The sequence below is a fragment of the Anticarsia gemmatalis genome, chromosome 18, assembly GCF_050436995.1.
Source record: "Anticarsia gemmatalis isolate Benzon Research Colony breed Stoneville strain chromosome 18, ilAntGemm2 primary, whole genome shotgun sequence".
Lineage (NCBI taxonomy): Eukaryota > Metazoa > Arthropoda > Insecta > Lepidoptera > Erebidae > Anticarsia > Anticarsia gemmatalis.
The window spans coordinates 2,630,130-2,650,920 of NC_134762.1; the positions used below are offsets into that span (position 1 = coordinate 2,630,130).

The 20,791-nt window shown below is 34.4% G+C and overlaps 1 protein-coding gene across 8 annotated transcripts in view; it reads right to left on the reverse strand.

The window, feature by feature from the left end:
• Positions 1 to 20,791, reverse strand: part of Synd (protein kinase C and casein kinase substrate in neurons protein Synd) — a 145,265-nt gene that overhangs the window by 49,876 nt on the left and 74,598 nt on the right. For all 8 annotated transcript variants that reach the window (XM_076126270.1, XM_076126273.1, XM_076126271.1 and 5 more), the window contains one exon: positions 18,979 to 19,127. In XM_076126270.1, the coding sequence (XP_075982385.1) occupies positions 18,979 to 19,127 (149 nt within the window). The remainder of the gene's footprint in view (positions 1 to 18,978; positions 19,128 to 20,791) is intronic.

Genomic DNA, 20,791 nt, shown 5'->3' on the forward strand with positions numbered 1-20,791 from the left:
AGACAAAAGAAATTGTATGCTCTTCTTACCTCAATCACAATCAAAGGTAAATTTCAGTAGAAGTAAGACAATTAAAGCATGTGAAAATATACTAAGTTAATTAAAATAAATAACTGTACATTGTAAAACCAACTAAGTTAGAAACTCCAATATGAATAGATTGGATATTGTAATTAAGCCTTCGTTTCAGACGGTACAGTTGGAATATATCGAGTCTATTTCGAGGGCCATTCAATATGTGTATACTGAAATTCAATTTTCTATTGAACGGAAACCGCGAATTGAGTTTAGTACAAATGTAAATACGTTTGAATAACGCGTCATTTTCGTGGAAATGACAACATGCAGTTAAATATTGACTATATCAATACGCAGCATGTTTACTATACTCAATAGAGATTTTTAAAGGTTACAACATTTTTGAATGATACTAAACCAACAATTTCTAGACCGAAGATTTTCGTTTACATTGATCTTTTATCAACCAGCAAGAGCATTATATTATAAGTAGAGAAAAAAGCTTGGATTAAGGCTAAAACCAAGAAGGACAAATTACCGTTCTCAGCATGTTTTATAACCAATGAAAATAGTGATATGAACGCAAGTATCTCCCGCGCGAAGAAATTCTGCGGTAAGATATACAAAATGTCCTGATACATATTTATCCGCAATACTAGCTGTCCCACAAACTGAGATACGTGGTATTAAAATAAACATGAGTGTCGTTATCAGATCGTATCGGCGTGCAGTCTGTTATCAATCACGCGTTATCACCGATAATGTCATACTATGGACCTATTTGTACTCCATATTGTGATATCATCACTGCAGTATTCTGAGTTGATAAAGATACAATGCATGTATTGTGGGATTGATACGAAAATTTTTGGATAAAATTCGAGTGTGTAGTATATTATTTTTATACTTATACTAGCTGACCCGGCAAACGTTGTTTTGCCATAAAAATTAAATAAAAGAACATTGTCCAGCGGACAATGTTTGATCCCCTTGAACACACACAAAAAATTTCATCAAAATCGGTCCAGCCGTTTAAGAGAAGTTCAGTGACATACACACTTACAGAAGAATTATATTTATAAAGATAATGAAAATGAAGCTTGATAATGTTGTAAGACTGATATTAATATATTAAATAAGGCTTTTAAGAATAACAAAAGTGTTTCACAAATTGAACCTAACCAAATAACATATAGGTACAATAACTAACTTATCAATAACAGAATTTGTAGTACCTTTACCTATATTCTTTCTTTAACAACTTTAAGCTATTGATTGGTGCATAAAACGGGTATCATATTATACACTAACGATTAAAATTTACCTATACTAAAGAAATTTTAATGTAATATGCGGTGACGAAGGGGCATAATATTACTTAACAACGAAATTATAGGGGGGTCGAAAATAGCCTGAATTGCTTCGAGAAAAGGATGGTACGGCCGTGACGCTTTTTTTTTGCTCGACTTGCGGGGCCACTGCCGCTAAAGAATTCCGTTCGTAATAACTTTTCTTAAGCTGTTTTCAAGTATTTTCTTCCTTCATACAGCTCCTTAGCAACAAGACGTTCAAATACCTGTACACACTAACCCGTGTGCGTCATGTTTGATGTACGATTAGCGCTTAGAGCGCAAGTTCCGCATATTTGCGCGTTTGCGCCCAGTTATCTGGCATTACGCGCAAATTACGCATCGCTATGTGTACTCGGCTTTAATCAAGTTCGCGTGTTAATGATACAATGATTAGCATCGTGTGAACTAGTTTTTAGATTGCAAGTATAAATGGATTTTAATGGATGAATTTTTGTAATAGGATTCTGGATGATAAAGTCATTTATTTTTTAGTTGCGCAGTTCTTCTAGTATTCTACAAAAGAATATAAATGCTGAAATGAATGAATGAGTTCTTGGGATCTTTAACGCAAAAACGAACCGACCGAATTTGATAAAATATCAACACAAACAACTCACATATAATTTTGCACACGAATTTCACTACATACATACATTTTTTAACAAAACGTCGCATCCCTAAAAAGGCAGACATCTTCATAGTCTAACAATAAAATTGTCCATACAAGTATCATTTGTTCGGACAAGGTGAGGCGAGCCCGCTGTTCAAAGGTCACTGGCGTTATTTTCACTCTTTCCCCCGATACCTGGCGAGGTGCCAGCGCTAACTTTGAAGAGGCGTCGTGATAAATAATTCACAAAAATAAGTAGAAAACTGCTTTGTTATCGTGTTCTTGTTCATTGAACACGAAAGAAGTTACCTGTCGACTTGTTTTGTACGACTACTGAAAATGTATAAGTCATAGAGATGTTTGTCGCTTTGTGCTACTTTTAAGGTGAAATATTACCGAATACCACTGTGGAATAAGTATTGTATTATTAAATTTTTCTGTAACTGACAATAAATTCTTTCAAAAAGTATAAAGTTCTCCAATTTTATCGGCTTCGGATGAGTGATTTTCTGGCTGTTTCTTCTCACAAGCATCAGCTTGTCTGAAACGGTGGTAGATAACAAAAAAACCTGTGACGATTTTAAACACATGTAATAAGTATGCGAAATAAAGGATATCTTAGATTTAAAACATCTACAGCACTTAAAAAATGGTAGTAGTGTAATCACTACCTTAATTAACTATTACATTGTTTGCATAAGCAAATTACAATTGAAGGAAGTTAATTTTCATTTCCTAAAACGGTTAAAAACTAAACGAAAACGAGTAATGTGAATTGAAGAGTTGTGGGTAAAAGATAATAAGGTTTTATTATATTGAGGAGCAGGTCGATCAAACAAAGTTAAGTGAAATTGCTTTCTGACATAATATGTTTACATAGCGAAATAGCTGCCGTGTTTATTTAAGAAAAGGTCGGACGTATTTCCAGTTTTGAAATAGACCATTTTGAAATGGTATGACGGACAAATTGGTTATTTAAGATACTATGGAGCAGAAGTATCTCAAAGTACACCAATTAATATAGCATCTGGTTTTTAATCAAGTTAAGTGATTAGTTACAATATTAAGATTAGAACCCGGGCATTGTTACAATGATAAAATCGATAAGACAACATTCTGATCTGAGCTCAGCATGTTTTCAGAAGTCAGATTCTAAGGAATGCGTTATTAGTACAATCGAATTACTGACATATGTAAATTGCTCATATCTAGTTTCCTCACAAATTGATTTCACGTAACAATTGCCCCTAGCATACTGTTTTTTGCCCAAAGACCTCTGAATGGTTCCAAGAGCGTATTTGGGTCCGCCTTTTCTTTCAAGGTGCCTTAAACTGTGCTAGATTAACTACGTGTCCTCAAACTGAAAAAAGTCAAGGAACAAAATATGCCTAAACTTTTACAAGAGAGATATAAAATTTCTTTTCAGACTCTGTGTTTCAACTCTATAATCTTAGAGATTCGTATAGCGTGCTGAGTTTAAATATCTCCACGATTACATCTCCGGGCACGTTTCGCGATAACGTTACATATTCAATGCTTGACCATTACATTCTGGCGGCGAACGAAAGTGTGGACTTTGTTAACGGACGGTGAATTTTCTATTTGTATTAGTTAATGTTTTAGTACTGTTTACACGCTAATAGTAGGTAAGAATTGTAGCCTGATCAATCTCGTGGTAGTATTTTGTACTGCTTCCATTCCTAGTCTCTTGATTCTCGCTCTCGCATACTGGTTAAGTGAATCTAACTTGTTTTAGAGCATCTTTCTCTGATGTTTCTGCAGCACTATGATGGACAGCATATTAGATACGCAAGCTTGTATAAAACACATATATTTGTTTGAATAGTTTGCTGCAGCGTTATCAACTAGGCCCTGATATAACGATTATTGCAAGAAATAACTTTTTGAAGAGCTTCTTTTTCATCATCGAATAACGATCACACAAACTTTAATATTTTAACTGAAATTAACAAGAATCTATCAAAAACAATTTTTTTTTGTTGTTTGTTGTTTTCCTCACTTTAAATTACAAGAACCTAAGCTCAACTGAAACCATATATCATTCACAATGGTACAAGAGTTGATACGATAAATTCGCATCAAGCAATCATCTAATCAGTCCCAAGGCGTTTGTACTGAGTCGTCCTGATTTCATTTGATCTACAAGCCACGACATTGGTTAACTAAATCGCGACAGAATTATTGTTTAGCTTGTTAGTTAACTTAACTTTATTTAGAGTAAAAGTTATATTAACTTAATAAATTCGATTGAATATTATTCATAAGATTATGGAATAATAATGTTCATTGTTTAGGTTATATTTAGTAATCTATGAAATGTAGTTAACGCACTTTTATGAGTTGTTTAGTAAAGTTTCGGTTTACAAATAATATAAATACCTAATAATCTATTTCTGTGTTTGGGGAATCGCAGACTAGGCTAACGTTGTCAATTTAATAAAATATTGTAATATATCGTTCTTTTTATGAAATTCTTCAATATTGCTTCTAGCATTCTAAAATAAACACAAAGGCCATACTTAGTCTTATTTTAATGAGTCTACGCAAGTCATACACAAAATATTAGCACAGTACAATCAAACGCTAAGCGAACGTTGAATCTATCCTTATCACAGAGATATGCAATTTTATTCTATAAAACAAACTTTCCTAGTTATTAAACTGGCGGGTATAAAAACAGCACTTTTCTAGATTAAACGAGTTCATTTATATCTCGCTATCGTATCGTTTATACTGTGATGTGCGCTGGATTCAGATATAACGTTTAATTAATATCTGTTCAGTGGTTTCTATGAAATAAAATTAGATGTATAAAACCTACGAAACGCAAAGTTTTATAAACAAATACATGGTTATTTTTTACTAGAATCTTATAGGATACATATCCCTGATTTATAACTCTAAGCTGTAGCAAATATTGTGTATTAATACCTAAAATATCAATTTGGTTAAGAAAGGAAGTTATCCAAACCAAATTCTGAATTACCAGAATCACTATCGCTACAATATTTTTAAACTTTTCACCGCGTCTGTCTGTCTGCTCGTTTACGAAAAACTCAAAATCTACGGAACAGATTTTATGCGGTTCTTACCAAATAGACAGTTTGATTCTCAAGAAAGGTATTAGTGTATAATTTGTTAAGGTCCGCGTAAGCCGAAGCGGGCCGCTAGTCAAACATAACTTAGAATCTAAATTAGTAATATTCGCGATAAATAAGATTATGATCATAAATAAAATGTATATGTTACTGTAAAAGCCCGAACGGTGGTAAATCCTAAGATTTTCCGGTATAACCTAAGATTTACCAACTCGCAATGGTAAAAGTCCGAACAATTCTTTTATTTCGAACTTTTACCTATATTCACTTGATGATATCGAGATGTCGCCGGAGCCCCGCTTCGCGGGGCTCCTCCTTCTGGGTGGTTAAAAAAAAATAACGACGAAGGCTAAGGTGGCCTTAGCCTTCTGACCTAACCTACCCATGTCGCTATGCCCAAAATTCCTTCTTTATAACTATGTCACAGTATATAATTATACCGTGAAATAGTTATAAACATAGTTATGAAGGAGATTTTTTTTATATATCGTAACATAGTTTTTAAACTCTGGCTTGTTCGGACTTTTACCATTGAGAGTTGGTAAATCTTAGGTTTTACCGGAAAATCTTAGGATTTACCACAGTTCGGGCTTTTACAGTAACATATACATAAATAACCATCTATAAATAAACACCTACGCAATAACTTGTGTAACAATTGACGAAGGTTTACGTTCAATAAAGTTAACTAATTTATTAATTGCACTAAACAAGGCATGTTAACTGGATATTAAATTAACTAAAGCATTTCTTGCTAAATCGCGTGTTTGTTTATTAGGCTGTGGAAATTGCGTAGATTGTTATTATTTACTTATGAAAGGGACCTAAATTACTAACATATTTTAATTAAAAATATAGTTAAGTAAATGAAGCTTGAGGTCATATAAATTAAACTTTCGGTAGTTTACAATGCTACTGTAGTTGAGACATAATGATCAATAAGACAAACCCCAGTCGGTGAACCGTAACCGATGAAAGTTGCTTTAGTTAATGTTAGACTCAAATCGGTGAACTATGGTCGAAAGACTATATTGAGAAGCCAAACAATGCATGGTTATTATCACAAATAATTATATTATCTCGTCGAACCTCACATCGTGCAAACTCACCCACACTAAAGTACCGTGATGGTCTTAGCTTTACCTCCTTCTCATTAAGGGAGGAAACCGTTTCCAAGCTATGAAACTGTTATATACTATTTTTTAATAATTCCGTGAGAAGACCCATCCTCAACAGCTAACCAGTAATTTTAAATTAATAAAATTAAGATAGAACTATTAACGAGGCTGTTACTGCTTATTTCAATAAACAGTGAATGGAATACCCAAGTCAAATATCATAAAGTAAGCAGCATGCAACAGTTGGACTATGAATAAAACATCCACTGTCACAATTCAACGTTTCTATTCCGAGGATAATAACAGAGAAATATATTACTGTGTTATAAATAGACTGATGTATTATGAACCATACTAAATATATAAACAATAGGTAAAGTTATAAATATTGTACCTATGGAACCCTAAAAACGATAAAGTATCAAATAAATTGATGCGACTTTTTTGTTATTTGGGGGCTAGGAAATATTTTTGAATCACTTAATTTGCAACCAATAGTTATTAGACTTATATCATCAAATGAATGATCTAGTCTCTGCCTATAGGAAATACGGTGTAATTGACTATAATAGGTATGTGGCATTTAGTTATCCGTTAATAGATATATTGTAAAGTAAATATAAAAGTTTTACAAAACATGGAAACTCTGAACAAACGATCGAAACACAGAACTCTTCTACAGATGCCAGAAGCTGCCGGCACTGAGAAGTCCACAATATTTAGTAAAGAATAACCTAACCTGAACCTCTGTGAGCAAAATATTACATGGTTTCCGCAACTATTTTAATTAAAATACAACTAAATAAAATGTAAAGCCATTGCAAACAAATATTTGTACCGAACGAAATAACGGGTGAGATAAGTAAACGGGTTTACAAAAAGTATGTTATTCGTTGTGCGTCGCAGTAGGCTATTCTAAAAATATTACTGTAACAGGTTATGTCGGTTATTGAAACTATTGCACACCTGCTGCTTCGATGGCGATGGTACCTACTATCAATACAGAGATACACTCACACTGGAATTAATAGCGATATGATATCACATCAAAAAAGGAGAAAATTCTCAACCCAGCCGTATTTTTTTTGGACTATGTTATAGCTGTCTGCAATTCTTATGCAGGACCAATCGTCGCTAAATAGTTGAAAAATCACAATTATTTATACAAACTTTCAAAGAAAGACTGCAAGGTCCACGAACTGCCTAGTATGGTAGATTTGAGGATATGTAGATTCAGACTTAACCCAATCTCATCACGAAAGCACATCCATGCCATGCAGTAGAAAAAAATCAATTGTCTTTGCACCTAGTTGGGTAGCAAAAATGTTAGGTCTTCTTTGGCAATTAGTTGTGAATCTCATTTGCCCATGAGGCCGGAGAGGAATAGTATGGGTTAACTTTGCTCAATCACAATTAAACCGTCCTTATGTTTATTGCTAAAAATCGCATCAAAATCCGTTCAGTAGTTTTTGTGTTTACCACGAACAGACGATGTGGTGATACAATATTAAACACAATGTAACCCAGTATGAGCGAATCTTAACATTGAATGTGAAATTTAAATACGTTTACGTCTAAGGTGGTCTAGCAAACTGTATAATATGGTGATTATATTTCCAACGAGTTATTAAATGTATGTAAATATGAATTTAATGGGTCAAGTGTATACTTAAAAACGACGTATGCCATTCAACGTAGGCATAATTTGTTCGGATCTGTTTGATACGTGAGTAGGATTTAACAGCTGGGTGTAAGAGTTAAGGAAACTGTGGGTGGTTTAGAAGTAACGAAGTGATTTATATTCTTCTACAATAGTTAGGACCTATCTATGGTTTAGATATCCAAGCACAAATTCTTCCATTTTCTTGGATATAATGTTTCCAAGTATTATAACTATAAGGCCTCTATACGTGATTGAATAATTTGGGATCTACAGATAAAAAAAATAGTTTTACAAATGTGCTTGTTTACTAATATTGTTCCGAGAAATAACAGTTAAATTGCAGTAGTTAAATATAGATTTTTGGTATTGCTAGAAGATAAAATGGATAAGACAAGCGCAGGATCGTAAAAAATGGAGTAGGTACGAAGGGGGAAGCCTATATTCAACAGTGGGTAGAAGTGGGATACATAGATAGAAAGATAGGTACAAATATAGGTACGAAGAAGATAGTAGATCATCTTTATGAAAATAAACGCAAGTGTCGTTACTTCGTGTCAATACAATCAAGTCCTTTAATTCACAATTCATTCATTCAAATGGTATGAAACAAATACAGCATACAATAATCGACCTTAATACATCAATATCATTTGGCTTCACTCTAAATTCTTTTACATAACGAACACTTCATAATATGTAATAAAGCCTATTTTTCCTTGCGTGTCTTCATGTTATTTGTCATTTATATCAACAAAGTTAATTTTATTAGTAGTGTTAAAATTCTTGGGTTTTGAGTAATAAGGTAATTTAGGTTTATGATGATGTTTGCTGAAATAAAGCAATGGTATGGTAAAAATCTTAAATCTGAATGACGCAAAAGATTGTAATAGGTTTTTCTCTGTATAATTGCTGACAAAGTTTACGATAGCCCTTAAAATACTTAGCTTTCTTTCTTTCTTTGTTTAAAAAGACAACTCCTGCAATAAGAATTGCTCTTGTGTAGCGGGGACTTCTAGCGGGACATAAAACAACGGACACTATGAACCGAAACAAGTATTTGCGGATCGCACAAATATTTGATTCGTGTAGGAAGCGAACCCACGACCTCTCGACGCACTAGCAGTGTCGTGGTGACTACCTTAATCACTGCACGACGGGAAAAGGTTCATTGGTTTGTTTTCTTAGCTTCCGTATTTTGAGTAATAAAATTTTCTCGTAATTATGATAGTCAGTTATTAAAATGCACGTCATTATTAAAATAGACTATACAAATAAACCCAAAACATGGCTATAAAGATAACCAAATATTGTCCAATTATTACCCAAACTCATAAAACAATACCCGAGGGAGTCCGATACTGCGTTGTTCATCCAATTAAAAAGCATATAAAGTTTTTCAACAATAGTGCTCCATATTCCGAGTACGTAGGATCGTATATAACTAAAATGGTTGCTGTACGTGCCTAGTCCGTGTGGGTGTCTTAGAGCTTAGTTTTTATTATTTAAGCGTGCGTGTAGTAGAAATGTTTTATTTTACCGCAAAATGTTGGCCGCAATGGAAAAAACTTTAATCATTTATTTTAGGGGTTGTAGCGAGACATGTTCTAAATGCTGTAAAAGTTTTACGAGATTAGACGGAAATTTTCTAAAAAATACTATGCTAGTTTAGAAACCATCTCGACCAGACGTGAAATGACGACAGCTAGGTGAATAAAATATTTTTTGACCATATTTCAAGTGGCGATTATTCCAATATTATTATATTGTCATGTCAATCATCGAAAAACTATCGTAAATCAGTGTCAAAGCAAAGAAATAAATAACCTTAAGTGATTTTACATGTCTTACGCCCAATATGCACAATGCTAAACAGGTGTAATGTGTAGGAAGTTATTTACTCTTACAAAGACACAACGTTAACGTCCATCATAAAGCAAAGTCGCGCAGTAGATTTTATTTCATTTTATTTTAGTGCCCGTAAGTCCTTTAACTTAACGAATGCTATCGTATTTGACAACAACCCGAACCAACTTTTAACGTGCCCTCCGAAACTCGAAGACGCTCAGTTTTAATAACACCATACGGTCATCTATGGAATAACCGCGCTAAGATTGCTTAACCCACAGATGGTTTACCGACTACTGAGCGGAAACAACTCAACCACACAAAGTAAAATTGAAACATAATACAACAACAAAACAAGAACAATACTTAACTTTATAGAAAGATGAAAGTTTAAAACCTAATTGAATTTCCTCGACATCGCGGAGACAAAGTACTAGAGACCGTATAAGCAATTTGATACGACAGTCGTCTGTAGTAGATATTAAATTCAATGTGCGCGACAAACTTATGATTGGGTCGTTAGGTTGAAAACTTTCAGGTACTGAATTGTTTTCATAGAACTCTTATCTCGTTCATGTTCCAAGTTTGAGTTGAAAGGTTAATATTTGTCATTGTCTTTTATTCGTTTGGGAGATGGTGATTAAAATGTTTGTTTTATTATATTTCCTCCTTAAGTTACTACGTTTGAAGAACTCGTATACATGGATCATGATCACGTCCTAAAGACCCAAAAATATCAAAATGCGCAAGGTTTTTAAGCATATATCATCAAGAATTGCTGTATTGCTGTACGCTCTTCAAAGACAACCAACAGCTTCAGATCAATGCTGATGTCCCAGTATAGAAAATCTATAAATAAACCAGTGTAGAATTCTCATATTAATTTCATAATCGCATCATTTCTCCCTAGAATATTAAAGATCGCTTCTTTGTGTAAATTGATAGATGAATATTCTACGCAACGCAATTTTCATGGGAGTAATGCAATTATTCTGTACGGGTACTAGGGGTCTTTCTCTCAGGGCGGGCCCACAATTAACCAAAGCGTCATGTGTAATGGGACTCATTAATAAAGCTGTGCACTGATATAGCAGGTCATTATCAGGAGAGAACGAGGTATTTCTAATAATTAATGAAAAAAAAAAATCAAGTATGTTTTTATGGCCACAATTAAATGTGGCCTATTAATATTGGGATTGGGTTAAATCAAAATGACAGAGTTGTGAAACATTTTTAAACCTGTAAATTGTCAACAACAATATGCTAGTTATAAACTATGCTACATTAATAACGGTCATTTTGAGGCACGTAACCAAAGGCGTCGTTAATGATTGAATTGTGAAACTTACAATTATTTAAGGGTTATTTATAAATAAGGACTAAGAATTGCTCTTGTGTCGCGGGGACTTTTTCAAACATACAAAGAACGGACACAAAGCACAACCAGACCCGAAACAATTATTTGTGGATCGCACAAATAATTGCTCCGTGTGGGAATCGAACCTACTTACAGCAACTAAATCAACCTAGACACTTTCTTCAAAACTAAAAATCTGCTATCACTCAAAAACAACCCTAGAGCCATAAAAAGCACTCATAACAGATGTAGATAGACCGCTATCCGAGCCTTGGCAATATTTCCTTTATCGATAGAAGGCAGACGGTGACGTCAGCAGTAGCTTATTACGTCACAACCCAACCTGCGGACTTATCACCTCTATCAGTTGACTAGTATACGTGAAATTGATGGTCACTATACATTGCTGTTTTGACGTAACGTGTTAATCACTGTATTCTTAGGGAAAAAACAATCTAGTGCATGGTGGCTTTCAAATAGTTGTCAACTGCAAGGTAAAAGGTACCTAGATCCAATAGGGCCGGCGCCGATCCTTGATCCTTCCAACGCCCTGCTAGCTGCATAAGGTTTGGAATAATGATATGTGGCCATATTTTTCGCCTGGCTAGGTACCTTACGTAATAGCCCTCCTGTAGGGACGTCGACGTGACGAATTTGATGAAGGTTAAGAGGGATGTGTGGTTTCCGGACCTTTGGTACTAAACTCGTAAAAGGAAATCCCGCTTTTACATCTTGACGATTATAACCGCGTTTTGTGGTTGCGGATTTTGCGGAGTTCAGTTTATTGTAAGAGGAGTGAGGTTAATTATACTTTGATATACTGCAGCTATTTAATTTAAAGAAACACTCGCAAGCTTGACTTCAACTTGAAATACGAGGGAAAGTAATAATATAGGTAGTAATCTAGTGGAGAGGAGAACTTATCAATTTATTTTGACTCAAACTCTACGGGGCGTCGTAGAATTTGTCCGCATCGCTATCGGTCGGAAACGTGCCCAAAAGGCTGGCCGCATTGCCATTAATGATTTGAACATACAAATTAGCTTCATTACAAGAATAGTCAGAATATCTCAGAGAACTAATCTAATGTAGTAAACTAATGTAGGTCAAAAGTATATAATTCTAAAGCTATTATACATCAAAAGAATAGAATTTCACAGATACCTAGTCATAGTTTAGAACTGAAAGATACCAACAAACAATGGGTTTATAGATAACACATCCAAATTGAGCTACGACCTTTTTAATAAAATAGGTATCGTTCCAGAACATTCCAATAGGCTATTTTCTCCTTTATTTATCTACAAGTGGGTACTTGTCTAAGGGTCTGTACATCGAGAGGGAGGATTCGGTTCAAGAGGTCTCATTACGTCGGATCAGAGGAACGCAGCATCAGGTAGGATTATATAGCGAGATTGTATTGTCAGCGATCCGAGGAGAACGGGGTATTTTTGATACGAAATTTTCAGTTTATATTGGGTGAGAATAGTACTAGTATTTCTTATTTTGATCTTATATTGGTGTATGTCAACTGCCAACGAGTTACTTTAAAATATTTCAATCATAACCAATGACCATAACATTGTTCTACCTTTCATTAGATTTTTGAGAAAAAATATGAGTATAGGTATAGGTATGCATAAAGTGAAACACACCGACAGAATGTTCATTAGTATGGATTTAATTTCACCCCAAGTTAACACATTAAAGGTCTGTATTTTAGTAGTAGCGATAAAGGAATTAATATCTATTATTCACTTAAAAGATACGTGCGTGTGCAAGCACAGAATGGATTGTTTAGCAAACAATAGCTAGCCGTGAACGTTCCCGTATAGACGTCTGGCTGATGCATAGAGTCCAATCCTTACTATTATATGTTCGAACTGTGTAAAATATACTGCAACACCGTAGATCTTCCACTGAAGTGGAAACTTAAAGTATTAAAGAAACGAATTAATTGACTACAATTTCCAATATTTCACAACAAACTTAAAACCATAATCTAAATCATATTCAAGCATCAAACACAATAGATGGCATACGAAATCGCCAAGAAAGCAGATCCAATGAAAAATTTTGTTTGTTGAACTAGGTTTTTAACTATACCTATTCTATAGCGCGTTCAAAACCTTTAACCACGTATCAATAAACATTCGATTTCACATAATTCAGCTATCGCAGTACAGTAATAGAGTCTCGTGCTAACTCTTATTATACCAGTTGTACTTATTACGTAACTTAGAGGTACAAAAGTAGACATCATCTAACTACTCAAAAATAATTTACTCCAATAAAAAACGTCCCACAACCAGCTACTGTTTGAATTGTATTCAAATGAACTCAACAAGTAATCAAAATGCATAGTTTTTGTAGACAAGTCAATTATTGACAGGCGATTATCTAACCGTGTCTTATCAGCACAAGATCTTGAAGGCTGACACGATTGTCTCACGTTATCTGATCTTATCTCATCTCGAGATAGGGTCAAAAGGCTCTGATTTTACTTGTCTGTGAAGTTATTTAGGCGTGTTGAAATAAAAGTATGAAGATCTTTGATTAAAAATATGATGATATTGCGCATAGAACGTAAATTAATGAGTTAATGGCAAAGTAGTTAGCACATCTTCTTTATGTAAAAAGAAAATTCAATGTGAAACTATGTTGATTGATTGTTTTCCAAGAACATGGTTTATATAATTTCTTTTTTTGTACTTGCTAGGCAATGATTCTTAGGTAAATTAGCTTCCTTATATAAAATAAACCAATGATATCCCCTTCAATTAAACAGTATTTTTTTAAGTTAGCTCCATGAAAAGACAGTTGTTTGTAATTTTCATTAGAAATAGTTTCGTCGAGTTATTGGACCTTATGAATAAACACACTACAGTCAGATGCGATATGGCATGCCATATTTAATGAGCTAAAACCTCTTAACATTGATATTGCGTCAGCGCAGTCCATCGACATAAGTTTATGTTTGTCGCAGGCACTTATGTAAATATATTGCACTTTGTTTCAACCACTGTGGGTGATGTACGTCCTATGCTAATAGGGCATGCCATTGTTGTAGCGGATCGTTTGGTCTGGAAAATATTTGTGTAGGTATGTCATACTGTCATCGTTGCTTTGCGAAAGTGAGTTTGTTTACTTGGTTTATGGTATGCATAGCATAATCCTACATAATATAAGGTCGGAATAACAATAATCTACCTACTTTGTTGTAGTAATATATTGTGATTACTGATCAAATAAGACACAAAACTCTGAATGAGCAGTGTAAGTTTGTCAGCTTGCTAGGCTTCTCTGAAAGGATATTTCAGCATAAGGACGAAGTTGCTTAACGTTTTTAAGCATCTGTCTGAAGTTGGGTAACTAGCCAGTATGCAAATTCTAATTTTCTTTTTAAATTGAATTATTTAACGTAATATTGATATGTTTCTCTTCATTGCAATCAATGCCTAAGCAACTAACTAAGTCGTATCACCTCTCCTATAATTTTTTTTTCACTGTCTTTGCCCTCTTATCACCCGAGTCACGTCTCAATTAAAGCGCTCAAACGTCCATCTCATCAATATGGCACCTACAGTTTCAAAAGAAAGCAAACCGCTCCAATTTAGTATGTATTTCACAATAAACAACACTACACACGATTACATGTACGCATTACATAAAGGCGTGCTTCCGTCCGTCTGTCACGGACGCGACCGGACTCGCGTCGGTATCGCCACCTGGTTTATTCATAAGACACTATGTATGGCAGGGCTGGTACATAGTAAATAATGTATGTACTTGCCTTATGTGGATGAGTTTTGGAGTCTTATATGCTATGTTTCATATTTTTATGTAAGCTCTTCCTAGTATGAGGAATAAGCAGTACTGCAGTACTTCTAAAAAAGTATTCGTTAGTACTCTGACCAGTGATACTATCAACAACAATGTTATAGGTATTTAAAATAACTAGATATTAGCAATGTTTTTTTCACAAAATAGGATTAAACCTGTAAAGCGATATTGTGTGTGTACTGTGTTAAGGATAGGAATTCTTATGTAGGAGTAATATATAGTGAGTATAACGCTTCGCTTGAGGAAGAAAATTGTTACTATGTTTTGTTAAATAACTGTTACTTTTCCAGGAAAGTCTCTATAACTATAAACTGTATAACAAGTTTATTTAACAAAGTCTTAGAATAATAATACTACTTTCCAGAAGTAACAAAGTTCAACCAATATTAATTTTCTTTGAAAAACATAGTTGTTTCATGTAAACAACGGGTAAGATTCAATAATTAATTAGTTTCCGAAACTTGGACAATATCGAATATCTAGCTGCTAAGTTCGTTGTGGACTTGCAGCAACCCTATAAAGTAGTAGAGACGGGAACTTTCAGCGGTATGGAGTTACAGCGAGAGATAATATGTAGTATACAGCCTGACAGTTTGAGTATTGAAGATTTCACAAATGCATTGGTCGTATAAATAACGCCTTTTGATGGGTGAACTTTGTTTGCGTCTTGCAAAAAATACTTTTTTTCAGCGATTATTTTGATACTGCCTGATGTTACGTCCGCAAGTTGCTTTTTCATAAGATGTAAGAGATAGATAGAATATTAAGAATTATATTGCAGCCACTGCCACTACTTACTTAAAACCTACGAGAGAAAATCTTATACGTCACTATTGTTTAACGAGTGTTTATCTCCATTGTAAACTTATGGTAGTTTCAGTAGTCGGTTGAAAAGCGCCGGTAAAAAGGATTTCTTTGAAGTATTCGTGCTTTATTTGCAAACAATTAGTTTCATATTAAACAATCATGGTTTTGTTGGAATTTCCATCAAGTCTTATCTAGCCGGATTACAAGAAGCAATATGACACGACTTATGACCGGTTCTGATAACAGAGTGGATTATCGCGGTAAAAAACAATGGATTACAATAATACTCGGTACAAGGACACATAAAATATCTACACCCGTTCATGTAATACCGGTAAAAATGTCCATTATCACTTTCGTAACTAAATAAAGAGTTGTAAATTGATAAATAGGTATGATTAACTAATAATCTTTCATAGTAACAATAGATATAGATCATTTTCAAAGGAAATTACGCCTACGTCATTCGATGTCTATTTACATTACAATGCGGATTTATTAACTACACTTGTCATTTTATAAAAAACCGATAATGTTTATGATATCAAGGAATTTTTTGAACAGTAAAATATAAACAATGGGGATATTGGATTAGACGGCTACCTTTCCTTTTCCACACTAAGGTTAAGCGCATGGTCCGTCGCCTAATACACAGAAACATCTATCTCGTACGTCAGCGTCATAGTGTGCATGGTCCCTAAGAACATTGTGTTTGTACGAACCCTCAACCGACGTCTACGTGAGGAAGAAAGGCGAAGAAAGGGGTTAACATATTACACAAGTATTCCACCTATCCTCATGTATTTCAAGTAATACTAACTAAGTAATAAACTAAGCAGTGAATCACTCATTACATTGTCAATGTCTCCTCATTATGCTATTCACCATTACGCCATGTTAATAAAATCAACACATCACTTGTGCAATTTAAACGCAGGTCTCAAGTTAGAAAGGCGTTTTCATCTAGATTGGTATTCATGGACGTGCATATTTATTGTACAGTCCAATCGTTTTTAGACCCAATAAATAGTTATGAGGAAATCTTCTGTGAAAGTTTATTTATATTTTGTTTGCAACCCGCGGCCAACAAGGTGGAGTTAAGGCTCCTCCCTTGCTCAGAGAAACCCTTCTCCAGTAGCAATGATTAAAAAACTTAATCGCTACCTAGGCGCATCTCATTTCAGTTAGAGAATAAGAAAACAATATTTTTACTCAAAATGCCCGATTAGTTTTTTCAACTAAGAAAAGTAGACTATAGATAAAAAGGAATGTAAGAAGCCTTCGTCTAGCACAAAAATAAGCATTCAAATTTTTTTTGAGTGCAAACCAAGACAAACCTGATAGTTACGAGGTAAAAGTAAGTTCGAGGTTTAAGTGCTTTTTCAACTTCTGGGCAAAGAGAGATAGAAAACGGGAAAAATACTTTTAAATGAACTCCTTATAAAATTTTAAATATTTTTAATTTTATCAAAGTTAGCAATTAATCAAAACAAATTAACAACAAGAAAATGAATATTGATATGAACATAAAACTTTCATCCGTTCGTTTCCTATTGATTTAGATATAAAAGGAAAAGGAAAGTGCTAATAAAAGTTGATTACTTCGGAATGGCGGATGAGAGGCGAGATATCGTAATTATTGTTGATATGCGGTTGAAATGTGATCATTATTGAGTAATTCTTACTTCCTCTGTATAAATCTTAGTGATGGATTTATTGTTATATACAGAAAATGCACTTACAAGATAAGTAAGGTGATCATTTTTTTTTTGTTAAAAGGTTTATTTTATTCTCTTCAGTACCCTTTGCCTTAATTATTGATCTAATTACTACTACTGCACATTTTATTCAAGTATCTAGTCAACCAAACTTTACCAAGCTATTCGTCTATTTACAAAGAAAATGTTGTAGAAAGAAGTCAGTCTATAAATTGTATTTTGGATTGGCTGTGCTTTGAAGAGACATTTAAAAGTATATATTAAAACAGAAACGGTTATGTTACAGGCTGGTTGCTAGGACAATAACAGTCTATACTCAAACCACGTACAATAAATATTCAGTAAAACCTTATAACATAGTATTGGAGTCCATCACACACTTCCCATCTACACCAATAGTTTATCAGCTTGGCACGAAGCCAGACTGCCGACGACAGTAATCATAACTTAGGATCTTATACGAGCTGGCCAAGTTACGTATTTGAAACAATTGGACATTAGACCTTATTGTTGAGGTTATAAATGTGTGACTGTCATGGATTGTTCATTTATTGATTGATAACACGATTTTTAAAGCACCAGTTATGTGTGAAGTAATAGTGATATAACCCTGCTATTGATTTAAAAGGATTAAGTACACTATACGAAAAGATGACAGGCATTTCGAAGTTGTGTGTATACTTTTTATGACCATCATTGCTAATGGGAAACGAAGCGCGAATGGCGTAGTTAGAATAGCGCTGTAAAGTAAAACGTCGAATTTTTACTCTGCCTTACCTAGTATTACAGACTAAAGCCTAACTCTGCATATACTAGAAGACTACCCGAGCCTAGAAAAAACAGTTTAAATATTACACTTCACAGTATTTCTTTATGGATACCATATTCATAAACACAGCCATGAACCTCCAGTTATAATTCTTAACAACTTAACCATTTATCCGTAACAAATTAACGAAACAATAAAAGGAAAGCTTTCATACAAATGAAAGCGCAATAAACTATAGTTCCAACATCGTTATAACAAAACGTCGCGAAGTAAATCAGAGTACAACTGTATATATACTGTACAAGTATATAAGTATGTACACTGTGGAAGTAGTAAATGACACGTAAACAACAAGTTAGTTCAAGAGCCGTGTGTTTTCGCACCATTTATCTCACCAGCACTATGCAGTATGAGAATTAAATAATAGAAAATATTCTTGGAAATCTCGGACAATTCAAGTCGGCTTAGGTTACAATTTTAACAACATAAAACTGGGGAATTGGCAGACTGTCTTTACCTAGTACATGGATCTTTTTATAGGTGTTTTATCTCACGAAAAATCATAGAGAAAAAACGCTATCTGTTCTATCGTCTGAATCATGACATTATAAAAAACGAAAATACGTATGGCAAGTAGTATTAAGAATTCCTAAATCCTAAACCTTGTAGAAAGGATGCATAATGTCTTTAATATATTCGTTTACCTAGCACAATGTCTGCCTGTGTTGATTCTCGTACTGCATTGATCTAGTTACTGACCTTATGGTAGGTGTCTTTCTGCCAGTTCTTGATCTGCGCCATGACGTCATTGACGAGCCGGTCGCGCACGCTCAGGTGCAAGTCTGATAGACGCTCAGCCTCCACCATGCCGCCCTTCCATGCTGCTTCCATTGTGCCATATTCTGGGCCTGGGGAGGAAAACAACTAATCAGTAAGGTGACACAAAATAAACTTTATTCACAAATTGTGACAAGTGGCATCATACTATCTGAAAAAATACAGGTAGAAACTATCTTTGTGACCATAGTAATTGCTATAACCATTGGCCCTGAAATTGATTCTGAACGCAATTTTTCTTAAATATAAAAATTGTAGTAGTTCTTACAGAAGAGGTTTGGGTTTCCATCCGAACGAGAGAGAATTCGCCGTAAACCCATAAAAAATACACTTTAAAAGACTTTCCGTAACTACCTCTTTACTCAGTACCTTTAAAGTATGCATACGGAAAGCCTCTAACCGTTACTTTAAACCGTCAAAAAGTTCCAAGACTCGCATAAAACTAGCGCAACAAGGTTGTATATAAGTTATGAAGGAACAAGTTAGAACTACAAGCGGTAGTTGCGATGCTCGGGCAAATCTCCGTGAGATTACAGAATATATGCTAAACTTAACCGAAGCATGTCATAACTTTGGCTCAGATTCAACCGAGGTCAGATCCTCGTGCTTCAAACTAGATTCAAACGTGAAATGTGGTTTTACTGTACTTGTAAAATTGATAGAAAAGAACGTGCATTTTTAATGTAAGATTTTAAATATCGTAGGACCTAAGATTCTGTCCAGTCCAGTCCTGTCTCTCATAGATAGGTACCACGCATATATCCATCCATGCGATAAGTATAATAAATAAGCTCACCGAAAACCATTCAATAGTATGTATAGCTTTAAAAGACGTTACACTCAGACATACAGAGGAATTTCCACAGTAACATTTTTAAAAGAAGTTAGAATTGTAAGACCGTTTTACACCTTAAAAACCTGCATACAAAATGGCCCTACATTGAATAAAACGTTCCTAGAAATTTCAATGACATAACAGCGTCATATTTACAGTCTACTACTCATATAGGCAATCCACGACATTAAAAAGGATACCATCAAAGGCTCAATTTAAATTATATAAAAAGTCGGTACCATAAACATCATCCAGCCGATCATTACACTTTCCTTTAAGATCGAATCAAAATGTCACACACGCGAGGGCCAAACCTGCCCACTTGCCCAGTTTATCACCGGTACCAATTTGGACGATGTCATAATAACTTTCATTGCACTTGCAGTGAAGGACCGGTTAGTGCAGTCGATGGTGGTGATAAATCACTTGTAATTTTTCACAGGCTTGAAAGTGAAACTTTTGAGGCCCATTTTTGGGGTGTCTGATGGTTTAAGGAGCTGAATTGATGCCAAAAGTGATGAAGTGGTATATTCATCCTTGATGTTTTATTTTTGTCATTAATAAGCCATTTACGAACAGTTAAGTATGGAGTAAACTAGGGCTGTAAACAAAAAAACTGAGTTTGAAGAGATGTAAGCTCATTTGTAAATGATTATATGTACATATGTTGAAGAATTTCTTATTTTGATAACACCAACGTAAGAAATTGTTATTAAAAATTTCGATTTGTTATTTATTTATCTACATGTCAACCGGACAAGTAAAAGCGCAATATTTTTAACCGATTCACTTTCTGATTTCGCTTGCAAGCAAGCGAGGTGATAAAGCAAGTAGATTGCAGTCTAACTGAACAACTCGACGAGAATATTAATTTTCACGACACAGTGAAAAATCACGAGT